The 14,769-nt window shown below is 41.1% G+C and overlaps 1 protein-coding gene across 3 annotated transcripts in view; it reads right to left on the bottom strand.

The window, feature by feature from the left end:
- The window catches only part of RGS6 (regulator of G protein signaling 6), a 296,947-nt gene that overhangs the window by 73,549 nt on the left and 208,629 nt on the right, over positions 1-14,769 (bottom strand). For all 3 annotated transcript variants that reach the window (XM_026095735.2, XM_064512543.1, XM_026095737.2), the window contains exons 4-5: positions 2,041-2,091; positions 277-383 (exon numbers count right to left, since the gene is read on the bottom strand). In XM_026095735.2, the coding sequence (XP_025951520.2) occupies positions 277-383; positions 2,041-2,091 (158 nt within the window). The remainder of the gene's footprint in view (positions 1-276; positions 384-2,040; positions 2,092-14,769) is intronic.

Below are 14,769 nucleotides of genomic sequence, written 5' to 3'. Positions count from 1 at the left end.
CACACGTCAAAAATAATCACAGGACATATTTGTTCATTTATGTAAGAATTGTGGGCCTGAAGGGAGAAAAGGGTGCTTTGAGATTCTAAAGCAGACCTTTTCGACGGGACTTCAGAACTTCCTGAGACCCCTACCAAGATAGCTGCAGTCCCTAGAAAAAAATCTGCTGGCTTTATGGACCTAACCACTGCTTAGGAATAAAGAGTGTGTGGATTTCAGTGCTACTGCTGCAGGGATAGTAAAAGGGGCCACATGGAGGGCAGAGGGCTCACCAACCTGAAAACGATAGAATGTCCCATCATCTTTCAGGGTAAGGACATGGTCTGAGATCGGAAAGATATAGCCCTGTGCAGCGATAAGACTTCCCAAGTGTATTGCTTCCACTGTGAAAGAGTGAGGAAAAAAAGAAAACAGCAGGAATGTGTCAGAAAGATGTGTGTTACACACTTCTCTGCTTTCAGCAGCAGGCCTGGTGACGACTTGCATTGAGACCTAGCACATACATGCCACTTTGTAACCACACTGCATTCTTATACCTTCCAACCAAATCATGCAGAACAGGACAGCAGAAATCAGCCTTACAATATAGATGCAACACTGCACAAACGCTTAACGTGATGCTTTCGTGTTTATAGAATGTCCCACGCCTATTCAGCTCTAGAGTCTGAAATTCAAATCAAAGCACATTATCTGCCACAGGTGACAGCTGACAAGAAGCCTGTTTCATCAGTGAACCCCCCTTTCCCCCTCCAAATCAGACATACATCTGCAACACCAGGTCATTAGCAGCATCTTTATTCATAAAGACACTGAAGAATTGCCATTTGTTAAAATAAAAAGACACTGAGGTAAGTGGGAGTGCGTATTCTAGCCCAGCCAGGACAACCTTGCCTCTTTCCCTTCACCACACCAGAGGTACATCTGCACAGATTTTCAACTGATGTCAACTGTCAAAGCTGCTTCGACTTTCTCAGAGTTGTGAAATGCACATTAGCTGGTCATGCACCCCCAGGCCAATAATAAAGTATTGTCTGCAGCTGAAATTCAGGCTTGGGGCTTGCCTGGACTCATGTGAAGGGATGCATGTATAGGGATGTTCTGGGTGAGACCACACTGTCTCTCTCTCTCCACTTTTAAGTGGTGAAAGACACACTGGGATCAGCAAAAGACTTTACAGGCCTGAATTTAGGTAGAACTTGCCAGTTTCATCTGGATGAAGACAGACATAACCTGGCAGCTTGTCACAGCCTCGAAAAACACTTTGTGCAGTCATGTGTTATGGATCATGCTTTGTGGGATCCGGTGTGATCAAATAGTCACAGGCCAGTTCTTAGACATTAGAGATCTGACAGGAGGTTAGTGAGCCTTGAGAAATTGTTGAAGGCCAGCGTGCATCAGGTAAACACTTGGAGGTAAGATGTTGGGCTTTCTCCCTTTCTAGGAAGGCAAAAGAAATTTCTGGACCTGCAAAACCATCTTTTCTTCCTTTTTTCTCAACAGTTCTTAACTGTGCCAAAGTGATTTTTGTGGCTCTGAATACTGAACAATTTGGCGATGGACTGTGCCCAGTCCATCACAGTTTATTATCTATGTATCTACCTGCCATGATAAATTAGCAGCCATCATCTGATCCCATGCCAGTGTCTATGTCATCCTTTACCAGTATGTCTTGTCAGTCATGGCTACCTTTCTCCACACTACGAAACCCTGTCATTTTCCCTACTTAACCATGCACAACTATCATCTTGGTTTCTACGTCCATAAACAGCCTTAAAATAAACCAGGCTTTCTTAGGCAGCAATGATTTCACAGACAGACTAGGATTCCTATAAAAGGCTTTCTGTGTGTGGTAGTGCAAGGTATTAGACTTAACTAAGATGCTGATTCTCATCTCTTTCCCTCCTCCTTCCTGCCAAATGCTTAAAACAACCTTGCTGTTTTACTGGTGTTGTAGATTCTGCAGCAAAATAGTACCTACTGTCTAATGGCACACAGAATACAGAGGGACTATCTTTTCCTCCTGAGCCATGGTCACCTCACCTGGATCCTCAATGCTGAGGTTCTTCATCAGCCATTGTACAATGTCAGCACCTGCAACAAAAATGGAAAAAACATTCAATGTTGAAGACCACGGAGTGTCTGAAAGCCCTGGGGAAACATCTCATTGAAATGAGAAATAAAACAACTGACACGAATTTTAATCTCTTTTCTTTTTTTTTCTTTTTTTTTTTTAATCTCCCCTGGAAGTTTCAAAATGTTTTTTCTTCTTGTGCTACACTATAATTATATACTTAGTTATAGGTACTAAATTCCAGGAAGTATTCTATGTGGTAGGAGACTTGATACACTTTAAGTCAAATATTACCCTAATGGTTCCATGTAAGCTGTTCTCTGCCAGTTGTTCTTCTCTCAAATCAGTATACAGGGAGTTATGTTTCTGAAAGCACTACCTACCAAAGACACAAAGGAGCCCTTTACTGGCATCTTTCACCTTTAAAGTCAGAGGCAATAATCTAAAAGTGCAGAACTGAGTTATCAGTCAAAAAAAAGACAGTGAAAACCTATGTCAATGACACAAGCAATGTCTTGGGGAAGAAAGTGGGATTAAGTGCCTGAAACCAACCCATTGTTGAGCTGTCATTTGCTAGTGATCTCATCAGCAATATGGTGGCCAGGAGCAGAGGAGTGGATCATTAGGGTCCATCGGGTAATTTTTTTAGCTTTTCAGGCCCCATCAGGTAGTTCAAAGGCTGTTGCTATCTTTTAAATGGTGTAAAGATCTCTAGGATTGATCCTTTGCACGTGTGCAACCTTTCTGCTGCTCACATGAAACTCACAGAAGTAGAAAACTTGTTCATTAGAAGCTAAGGCTTTTTAGCAAAATACAACATGATGGGGACAACAAAATTTGGTTAAGCCTCATAGTCAGAAAGTTAAGCTTAAAATCAAACATAATGGTGACTGAGCATCCAGTGCGTAAAAGCCAGCCAACATGACTTGCCCAGCGTCAAACAGTCAGAGGCAATTTAGAAAGTAAGTGTCTAAGCTACAGTACCTTGCAGCACAACGTAACGATGCTATGTCTGGATGCAGATGTAACACCAAGCCCTTCTCAGCATACCTTCACATGTTGAGAAATACTTGCATTCACTCACAGGTGGCTACTAGCCTCAATAATATCTAGCATGCTGTTTTGTGATGTATCAGCTGAAGATAGCACATGACATGGAGTCATCGCCACATGGTTTGGTCTGACTAAATGAACCCTGGAGGATCACATTTGCATGGAGCACTTCTGAGTTCAGACATGGAAGGTACTTCAAGAAACAGTATAACCAATATGATTGGTTATTCCAGAAACGTCTAAAGAAAATTTTGCTCCATATGCCCCCACTTACCACAGGCCCAGAACATTCCCATCCCCTCAGCAAGCTTTCAATACAACAAAGGCCAGAAGTCACAATTACGATGTGCCACAGAGATACATACCGGCACTGTCAAGGTCCTGGCTCCCTGCAATATCTGCAGGTTTGGGTGACTCTCCCATAAAGGTGAAATTCCCACTGGAAAAGTGGGCCATACCCTACACAGAAGTGAAAGGCAGCCCCCGCTCCCCATCCGACAATCTAAGCTGCCCCCCCAGCTCCAGGAGGAGCACCAGTAAACCCCACCCAGCACTCTCTCTTCTCACTGTCAGCCTTCAGAGGAAAGGGGCAATATGGACCCCCATCCCCAAAAGACAAGTCAAAGAACTTTCCTGTGCCCCTGAAGGGCACCATCTGCTTTAGCTTAAATAATGGGCAAGACCAATAAGCAGCAGCTGGACGTTGTCTCAATCTGCCTTGTAGGTATCAGCAAATCAGACCCTAAAGGACCTATCTCACAAGCCTGTATTCTCAGCTAGGATCACTCTGATCCTCTCATACAATCCTTTTTGCATACTCCACTTAAAAGCAATTTTAGTTGCCAGTATCCTATCTGGAAGATTATTCCAGAACTTTTTTTTTTTTTTAATAGAACTCTTCTTGCATTTTCTAGTCTAATATACAATTTATAATTAATGCATATAAATAACACATTTGATATCATACCCATTTTATCATTTAACTTAAAGAATTATTTTTCTTCCTTGATCATTGCTCCTGAATATTTCTAAAAAGGGTTGACACATTGCCTTCCTACCTCCATTTCATTAAACATACCAAACTCTTCTCATCTCTTTGTAAGATGGACTCTCCATTTACTTCACCATCCTTCTCAGCACCTTTTCGAATTTAAGATACATTTCTTTGAACTGGGGTCACCAGAACTGCACATGCTACCTGATAGGTCTAACCAATGCCTCTGGCAATGACACTAACACTTTCCTGTCTCTACTGAAAAACAGCTTGCCAGAAGCATCCTAAAATCACCTTAGTTTTTTCATAGCTGAGTAACACTAATGGTTCATAGTTATCCTGTCACTGACCAATACACACAGTCCTCTTTGCTCTTGCCTCCAACTGAAGATTATTTGCTTTATGGAAAGGTTCTTGATAATAGTCCCTAAAAGTTTACTTTTCATATGGGCTGTTAAATTTATCCCTAATTCTATTTCTCCAGTTAATAAATTTTATCTCACTCTTCCTATATGATGATCTACCCTCCTTGGGACTGATGGGGAAGGGAGGAGTCCATGCTTTTCAGATGGGAAGACAAGCTCAGGGCTGGTGAAAGTAAGTCTTAATTTGGAGCCAGGGTGTGGATTGTGCATGCACAACACTGTGAACACACAGCGCTTGGCACACTGAGTGTGGATATGAAAGATATGATCAAGAGTCACACGACAAAAAACACATACTTTGGAAAACAGGAGTTCTGAGATTAGTCCATAGACGGGAGTGGATGCATCGCTCCACAGTTGGGCTGGGTACATCTCTCTTTCCATGACCTCTTCCAATTCTGTTCTTCCTCCAGCACTCGGGTATTCAGATGACCCGCTAGTCCTCTGCCAGTCACACACCATAACCCCAGCAAGAGAGCACATTTGAACTGCTTTAGAGCTATACGTGTCTCAAGAGTCCTAGCTGACAACTGCTTTAGAGCATTTTCTCATACCCTGCATAAGCCACAATTGCACAAACAATGTGTAGCCAAGAAATCAGATGTCTTTCCATTAAAATAATACTATTTTACAGAGTTGAGTAACAGACTCTATTGATCCTCACCATAAATTGTGGCACTTTGCTATCTAGTGCAATAAGCCAAATTTTTAGTGAGTCTTGACTTATCGATGCCCAGCATTCTGTGCTTTCAATATATGGGGTACCTTCTTGATATTATTTCGGCAGACACAAGCTTGTTTAGTTATGCTTTGAGCCAGCCAAATATGAACCACCTCTGCCCCAGAACAGATGTACTCTAGCGCTGAATCCAAGCACAGGACTGGTCAGGGTGGTGCACAGGTTCAATGAGCTTATGTCTACCTCTGAAACGCCATGTAGACATACCATTACACTGGCTACATAGCTAAGATTCAAGTAGAGCTGAGAAAAACATTTGGGGTTAGAAAACCATTTCAAGAAGATTCAAATTAAAGTGCTTCTGTGCTGTTATGCATACAACAAAAACAAAATACTGTTTTGGTTCAGGCTAAACCAGAATCTTTCTTGTGTTTTCTGTTCATCTTCCAAACTGAAAGATCTACTATTTGTCCAGATTTTGATCTCAGATTACAGTCGTTGGGCTTGCAGTTATTGGCAAGTGGCATGAGAGCTCAACTCTGACAGTCCTCCAGAACAGGAGTAAGGCGTGGAAGTGTTCTGAACGAACCCTTTCCACAGACACACAAATGCTTACTGCAGGATTAAGTCTCACTCCATTTTACAAAGAACAGTCATGCACCTAACTTCACTCTCCTTTTGAGGAATCTATTCAATTTTCATCAAACTACAATGAAAAATTCAAGTAATGCTGAAAGCTCATTCACCAGTCTTTTCCCCCATGTTATTAAGATTAAAAAAAGAGAGGTTTAAAGCAGCAAGTAAACTGAAAACATTGACTCAACCACAACTACTGTGAACAGTCACTCCAGAGTATAAGATACACTTGAGATCGTGGATTTGAATTTGTCTCTGTTAAAAATATGAAGTCATTCCTAAATGTTGCCAAGAGCCTGGAAGATTTTATAGCTGCTCTCCAGTTGTCCTGAGGCAGGCAGATTATCTTTCTGCTGAGTTTGCTGAACCATTATTTATCACCTGCCAAGACTGATTACTCACCCTCGGGACAACGACAAGGCTTTCCTTCCTCTGTTAATTACTGCCATCATTAATAGCCATGTCACTAATTAATATTCAATCATAATGAAAACTCCTCACTGCCATCTACCATAACACCTTCAATTTTTAGGGTTACCCTCCTGCTGGCTTTGCCTTTGCTTGCAGCTGTTTCTCTCACTGCAACCTACTTTTGCCTACCTACAAAACACTGTGTAAGCCCTTTCTTAAATTAGCAAATTCAGATTTATCCTTATATGACACAGTGAAGATGTGAGTGAATCCTTTACGAAAGCATCTTCTATCAGACCAAGATACAGGTTCCTTTATCTGTAAGTTTTTCAGAAAATCTCGTCTTAATCCTCCCCCGTAGGCCAGGCACTACTGATGGTCCCCACATAATTCACCTTCCCCAAAAGATCTTTTCTGATGTTTCACAAGCTCTTTCACAGGACAACAAAGGGAAACCTTGACCCTGTCACATTCTCACTAAACATTAATGGGGCATTTGATATCTTCCAAAAACAAATAGTTGGATGTGTTTTCATGACAAAAAGTATTGCTGGATCTAGGTAAAGGAATGGCTCCCATCTCCTCTGTACTCCTCTCGATTTATCTACATTTCCTCTAAGTCAGTATGCTCAGTTCAAGGATAGTCAACAGCCTGTGAACACCTATTTCCTCCTCACCTATAATGAAATATATCTTGTTGCTTTAGGCTGTTTTTTGAAGCTGCAGTTGACGAACTTGCTTAATACCAACAAAACAGTTATATCTTTATGCTCAGATGGAATCACAAGGACCATTTTATCTACCTACCTGCTTTAGAGACAGACTAGCGGTTTTCTGTTTCTGGCCATTTTCTCCATTTTCTGTTAGGCCTCAGTGATCTGATAATAGTACCTCATGTTTTCAGAAGGCCAGTGCCTGTCAACATGACAAATGACCAGCCAGCCATGAAAAGATAAATTAAGAAAAAAAGTTCATATGGTGTGAGACCACAGGCGAGATGCATTTAATGAGGTGAGTCACCACCACTGTACCTGATACCTTTTTCACTCAACCTAAGTTCTTCTTCCTCTTCCTGAAAAACAGGAACTTGGAAAATCTAGGGTTACCTCTAATGGGATTCACCCATCTTCTACCCACTATGTGAAATGGCAAAGGAACATAGGATGATGCACCTTCCTCCAGCAATTTCTAAAGACTGACTATCTGGAGTAGAGAATATGCTGAGAATATGCTGATTAGAGAATATGCTGCTGATTCTGGGCAGTGGAGCTGGGACCACTGGGGTCTGCTTATCCAGTGGACTGGGTCCACCCCAACAAGATATGTATCTATCTATCCATCTATCTATATGTATGTATATGTGTATAAACATACAAATATACATATATATAAAAAATATAAGAGTATTTCTAAGACATCAGCACACATATGTGCCTCTTCACATTTCTTTTTAAGCCTGATAGAAAAACTGCCTTTATTTAAAGAAGTCTAAATTTAAGTGGAGAGACTAGCAAAAGCCTGAAAAGACAGGCAAGGACTTAAAACCTTTATTTTTGCTGAGTGTCCTGAGCTAGGAGAGCTGGTAAACACTGTGGAGAGTAGCTCCATGGTGATTTGACAGATAACGCCTCATATTACTCAGATGTGGCGTCAGTGATCAAGGACTAAAGTTTGCCCTTTCTCATGGGAGCTGCTGAGCTGAGCCTGGTTCACTGGATGCCGTCCAGCCGCTATAGCTGATGAGGTGAGATGCTCTGGATCCCAGATTGCTACACAGCTTCACTTCACATCGACCAATATTAACACTGAGCAAAGCAGGGTCTTAAGAAAAAACACTGTCTGGTCATGTTATGAAAGAATTTGTCATATGCACCTATCTACAGGAACAGATGTAAAATGTTATGCTTATTTCCTGGTTTTTACCAGTGTAACCCTAATATTCTCTGAACATATTTTAATGATATTTAAAAGTTAAAAAAAATTTTTTCATAGCCTTTTCAAAAGAAATATGAAAAATCTGAAATGTTCAGCTTTTTCCTAGGCAGTATCCACATACTCTGTGACACACTATATGAACAAACAAGCTACATACCTAGCCTCTGTTGTCGGTCATCTCCAAACTTAGGGTTCAGTATTTTTGATGCAAGGGTGAAAATGTGTTCTCCTTCCTGTCACTTCATTCTTGAAAACAGATGAACCCATTTTAGCAACAGATTTTCCAAACAATTTGCTCCTGAACTCGGACAAATCTTAAAATATTTATATCAGAAAAACAAGACTGAAAAAAACCACAAGTCAAAATAACTTACAAGAATATGTGCACATGTGCATAAGCAGCCACTCAAGCTGCTTCTCTCTGCCAATCAGGGCAATCACATTAATACATGGAAATAATGTGTTTTTTTCCAGACAGCATTGGGTCCTTGGTAAATCTAGGAACAACAGGCTAATTACCTACCAATGCTGCTACCACCAGACTTGCAAATATAAACAAATGAACATCATCCATGATAAAGGGCAAAACTATTTCACATAAAATTTCTCAAGGCCTTTAGCATTCCCTGCTGCTATTTTTCTTACTCAGAGCCCACACCGACTCCCACAGTGATTTCATCTAGGATGGAAGTGTGGAATCATGCTCACAGTGGGGATTTAATGTAAAGCTCCAATTTTTATGGTAGGGGAAAAAAGAAATAAGAAGAAATCCCTAGGTTTCTCACTATCGTTGTGTTACAAATATAGGGGAGCACTTTACAGAATTTGCCTACAATAAGCACATAAATAAATACCAATGCCAACTAAAAAATTCTCAGCAGCTGAAATGTGGTAATTGTAGCTCTCCTCCATCAGCATGTGGTAATTGCACCACTCAGTGTCAGCAAGGAGCATCATCAAAGCTACAACAGCTTAGAGCTTCCAGCAATAGCAATTTTCCTTTACGTTATATTCACTTTAAATCTTGTTCCTGAATTATTAACGATCGTTAGCAGCAGGACTGTTACCTCTTTCTGATCAAAGCAAACAAAGTTTCTTTCTAAGGCATCTTCATTTTTGTTCATCATAACTTTTCAGTACTTGAATGTACTTTTCTTGTAATAAAAGATGTGAAAATGTGAAGCACGAGAACAGCTTGTTTACAAGCTGGAAAGCACCACAGTGGAGCTAAGTTGCCCTTGGGTGTTCCAGGATGGTAAAACAACGAAAAGGACGGGTGACTTGTGAACTTCCTGCGACAAAAACAGCCAGACCTGCTGCATTGTCTGGACATCAGTGTGCATTATTTATCACAGAGTTTGGATTGATATGCCATTCCAACAACTTATTCATCGCTCCTCTGCCTTCTTATACTCTTTGTTATCTACAGGAAACTGTTCGGTATCCTTGTCCGCTTATACCAAACATCAGTATTTCAGAGAGGAGTCCCATACTAAACGCTCCTCATAGGCTTTCCTGTTGCTTTTGAACTTAGGCAGCGTACTGTCTCTGTTCCATGAGTGCCCATATCTGTAAAGCAAAACCATATGCTAATCAGACTGCAGATTTATCGAAAGCCTATTAAAATGAACAACTCTGACGTTTGACTCTCTCCTGCTTGTTCCTGACCCTGACACCAGGCCCTCAAGCAAAATTAACAGCATGTCTATTAATGGAGGAGAAATTCTCTCACAAAAAGGGAGTGATAGCCCAGACCTCAGCTATACTGCAAGGTGTTGATGGCCATTTGTGCTATAGGAAAAGCAACAGCAGATAACCTTCCAAGGAGAAAGAAAATGCCACAGACTCCTGTAATCATGTGGGGGAAAAGAAGATGAACGGTTGAATTAGCTCAGTGAATGAGACCAGGTGAAGGTCAACACCCTGGAGTCACAGAGCTGCCTGTGTGCTATAACTAGGAATTAAACAGTAATTTCAAGCAACCCAGCGCTGACATATTTTCAAATAGCCTATGAAGTAACAGGCTGCAACTTTACAACTTAAACCATCAACACTGCAGTGCAACTTTGATCTTCCTTTCCAACATGTAGTTTACATATAAGAAACAAATAATGTCTCCTGCATGCATTTTAAACACAGATCAACAACACAGGGGCCCCAAATCCAAATTTCTAGTTTACTTTCCCCGGTTAATATCTTTGTCTTCTGAACTGCTATTTAGAGGGACTTGTGCCTTCTCGTCAAAGGAGTGAGACTACCAAAGCGCACGTACTCTCTACGAGGCCGACCAGCACAGACAGACCTTAGCTAGTCGGGAATCAATAAACGACCTGGAGATGATAGCGCAGGACTCTGTGTGGGCTAGCTTACCCAGTTAATAGTGATAAATTAGAGCATAAGATCTTGGTGATACCACGGCTACAATGGTTACAGTGCGGCCTCTTCCAAAACAGGTCAGACAGCTTTACGACGCGTGAACATGAGCAGCGTAAGACATGCCCAAAGACAGAATACCCTCACACCAACAACACTTAAAAGCAGACAGCGAGCAGTGAGGAACAGAAAAATGCCGCTAGCTGAGAGCAACGGACTTAAAACAACTGCCACTACAGTTGTATTAGTAAGGCTGTGGTAGCAACTCTCTTAATGGGCACACAGTTAATCCTCGTGAAAGAGGGCTGCCTGCATAGCTTTAACCAGTGATACCAACAACATGTCTTTTTCCAGTTGAACTGCACCGACAGAAAGTGCGAGGCAGTCTGCCAATGTCAGGCTTCTCCTTCCCCTTCGACACAGCCGTGGGCATGGGTGCAGGGCCAGCCCGCACGCCCCGCTCGACACCCCTGACTGCGCCGACGCCGGCCTTTGCCTGCACAAAGGGATACCGAGCACTGGCCTTAATACCGGCACAGTTACGCTGGGCTGTGCTAAGCTCTCCTGACCTACCCTGGAGAACCGAGTTGCTATCAGATTGGTGGTCTGGCAGAAGAGATGCGCTGATGAACCCAAACGTACAGACGCACCGCAGAACGTAACGAAAGCCCAGGGCAAACCCCCTGCACCCTTGCTTCGCTTGACTACCGCTTGAACTCTCTCTAAATTAGGGACATATTTTGTGACCTGTGCCCAAATCTTGTTCTTTCCTCAAATGCAACAGTGAACAAACCGCTGTTTTACTATAACTATAGGAGGAAACTGGAAAACACAAAAATCCCATACTTTGTATCACACAAACATCTACCCGCTCCCTGCTATAAAACCCGCAGAAGATAAACATATGGCCTTGAAAGCCATTTTAAGTACACAAGAGGCAAGAACTTTGTATTCATGATCTCCCAGCAGCAATAGTTGCAGCATTTAATAGTAATATCAGAAGTTACCTCCATCTACAGATCGTTAAGAACTGCAGATGTCTCAACACGTACCTTCACACCTACAATTTATAATACATTTACAGCTGCTTTTCAGCCTGCTCTGCCATTACATTACACAAACTACTGGAAGTGGCTTGTATAACTTAGCAGTTTGGCCTTTTGCCATACAGTGCTGTTTAGACACTGTTTCTCATACTGTCAGAATAATTCAGGGACAAAACGGCCAGGCAAGCGACTATACCTGCTGCTGGAATCAGGGGGTTGAAGATTCCAGGGTCAGATTTTGTTAGGGCTAAGACATTTGTTACTACCATGCATTTCATGCACATGGTCTTTAAATAAAAGGCCATCTTTCTGTCATTTCAATCATATGTTAGTATTTTTAATAGCACATTTTCTTCTCAAGGAAATGGGAAGATCAATAAAGCATAGAACATACTGGCATTCTTCAGCATGCAATTATTAGGTTCTTTTACCCTGTGCCCTCATTTACAAAGTGGTTTTCAAATGCTATCAAATCAAGATACTCCTTACCAGTGCTGCACAGTTTCTTTGCAAAGGTGTAAATGACACTGACTAGTGCAAGACAGTAAAGTCCTCCAACAGCTACAGCATTTTAATGATTTTTGGTATTAAATTTATTTACTAGGAGATCTGACCCTGCGGTCTTCACATAAGCCAGATACTTACTGATTTCAACAGGAATTCTGTTTGCAGAAGCACTCAATTTTTAAACCTCCTAAGGAGCTCTGGCTATGACAGATCTCTCTTTCACAAGATCACATACTTCCCATGTTAACTGCAACAGCATTATTGTCTGCTCTCTCAATGTCTGATAAGGATGAATAGCATCATCAGATTCTCTAAGAAACCTACTTCATCCTGACATTTTGCTACACTTTTCCCTCTAGTTCCTTGGGAAAGGTTGAGAACCACATGCACTGTTTGCAGTGATGCAGTATCAGTTACATCGCCCGGAAAATGAAATAACCTAACATCTCTAGCTTTTTTCCCTCCAGGAGTTTGTTGTCTTGAAATGAAACAACCAATATTACATAGCTTTTTTCCCCCTTTCCCTCCTAGGTCTTTCAATCATATACAAAGCAAGGCACACTAGAGTCCAATTAGCCTCACTGGATCTCCACACCGGTGCAGCAGTCCATCAGAGGGACAATCCTCCAGCAGGGCTGAGGTTGCACACACGGTCTCTTTTAGCCAAGGGTAACTCCATGTGAATTATGATCATTTAGCAAGTGCTGACAATTTACTTCACGCCGTGCTAAACAAAGAGAGAATATTGGCACTAACATTAAAGACCATATTTTAAACAGCATTCCTAAAATGGTGCGTTAGAGGTGTTTATACCAGCAAGAAGCAGCTAGTTTATTTTGCTGGCAACAGCTGAGTTCCTGCATTTCAAATTTGGGCAGAGAGCTATATCAGTGTGAGTTTTAAATATGCAAGACAATTTAATGATAACACTGAAACAATCAACAAGCACAAATCTGTTAGTATTCATAACAGAGTAACAAGTTCGAAGCAGGTAAATTATTTGTTCCTTCTTATGTCTGATGGATTTTGCAAGACCTCATAAAAATAAAAGCAGTAAAAACAAGAACCAGCTTTTCTTAAATACTTACATAGTAAAATTGCTTTTCCTGCCTGATAACTTCCCAAGTTTATTTTACCAAGTAACCTCTGAAAGTAAGAAGCATTTGAAAAAACTGGAAACAAACACTCTTCAATTGAATCCAGCGTCAAAACATCATGCAGCTTAGAGTATCTGTATCTGTATGCTTTTTTTAAAAAGATATTTTTGTCTCCATACTAAGACAGAGTGAATCTAACTAGTGAAATATATTCCTTTCTTTGTTTTTCTTTTTTCCCTCTGAAAAGCTTAAGAACTGCATTTTATCAAGTCCCTTTCCAGGTAAATTGGAAAAGTTTATTGGCTGCTCAAAGCAAACACTGAAGATTTCCTACAGCAGTAGTCCCCGAGTCGGGGATGGGCTCAGCGAGAGACAGGGATTTGTATGAGGAACCTAATGTCCTTGCTCTTCCTCTTTGGTAGCACATGAGCGCAGAGCATAGCCTTCACAAAGCTGTTCATTATGCAGTAAAGTATCAGTCTAGTTCAAAATAGATCCTCAGAGAGCTTTGTGCTGAAACATGCAACTATACTTTAGCAACCCAGACTATACTGCCACTTTCCTACTCCATCCAAAAAAGCCTCGGTTCGAGGTCCAGCAGCTTCACCGAAGGCCTTCTTGTTACCTCACGAGGATAAGTCATCGGCTGTCACCGTTGATTGCCTGTGGACGAAATGCAGCTTGCTAGTGCTCTCTATAATAGTGATGCCAGGCACATCGGCAGCTTTGCACTCTGTGAACTCATCTGTGTCCTGGCTAGCAAGGCAGCAACAGGCTCCGACCTGATGGCGTTTCTCAGCAGACATTGTGTGCCTGCGCAAATCAGCAAAAGATATCCTTATAATGGAACAAAACACGTTCTGGCACTCTTAGTTTTCAATTGTGTAAAAAATCAAAATCCTCTCTGTGTAACACAAAGGTTTTTTAAAGCAAGCAAACTGTTTTTTAGAATGTTTTGGAAATTATTTCTACTCATCAGAAGTTTTGACATTTTAAGGAAGAGAAGTTTTAAAAGACCTTCAGTGGACAGAGCTTCGCAAGTGATTGGAGAAACTAGAACTGGGTAAATACTTTAACAAAAATCTTCCTGTAAATATTAAAATTCAAAAAAAGCAAATACTTTTCACCTGTGCTCAAATCACTTTTGTATTTGCTTTCCACTAATAACAACCATTTCATATTTATATTGTAATATCCCCAAGGTCCCTCCAGTAAGCACCATACAAATACAAACAAAGCCAGTCCTGTCTCTGAATTTCATTACAGCAGTAAGTTGACTGACAGGAATGTCAGCGCAACAGTTAAATTTCAATGAGCAGAGATGGAAAGCAAATGGTTTTGTAAACATGAGCTGGAAAACTACCTTTAAAAGTTACATATACTGACCTCAGAACAGAGAAAATGCCACATGAACTTCATGGCAAATCAATGCTTATTAAAATGAAAATAAATCTTTCCTAGGATATGGGATACACCAGAATGCTTACGAGCCGTCTGCTGGTCAAGAATTACAGCTGTTCTTCAAATACTCTAAGATCATGT

Source organism: Dromaius novaehollandiae, chromosome 5 (assembly GCF_036370855.1).
Source record: "Dromaius novaehollandiae isolate bDroNov1 chromosome 5, bDroNov1.hap1, whole genome shotgun sequence".
In the NCBI taxonomy this organism is placed as follows: domain Eukaryota; kingdom Metazoa; phylum Chordata; class Aves; order Casuariiformes; family Dromaiidae; genus Dromaius; species Dromaius novaehollandiae.
The sequence above is the reverse complement of the archived record's forward strand: the minus strand, read 5'-3'. Positions and strand labels throughout refer to the sequence as shown.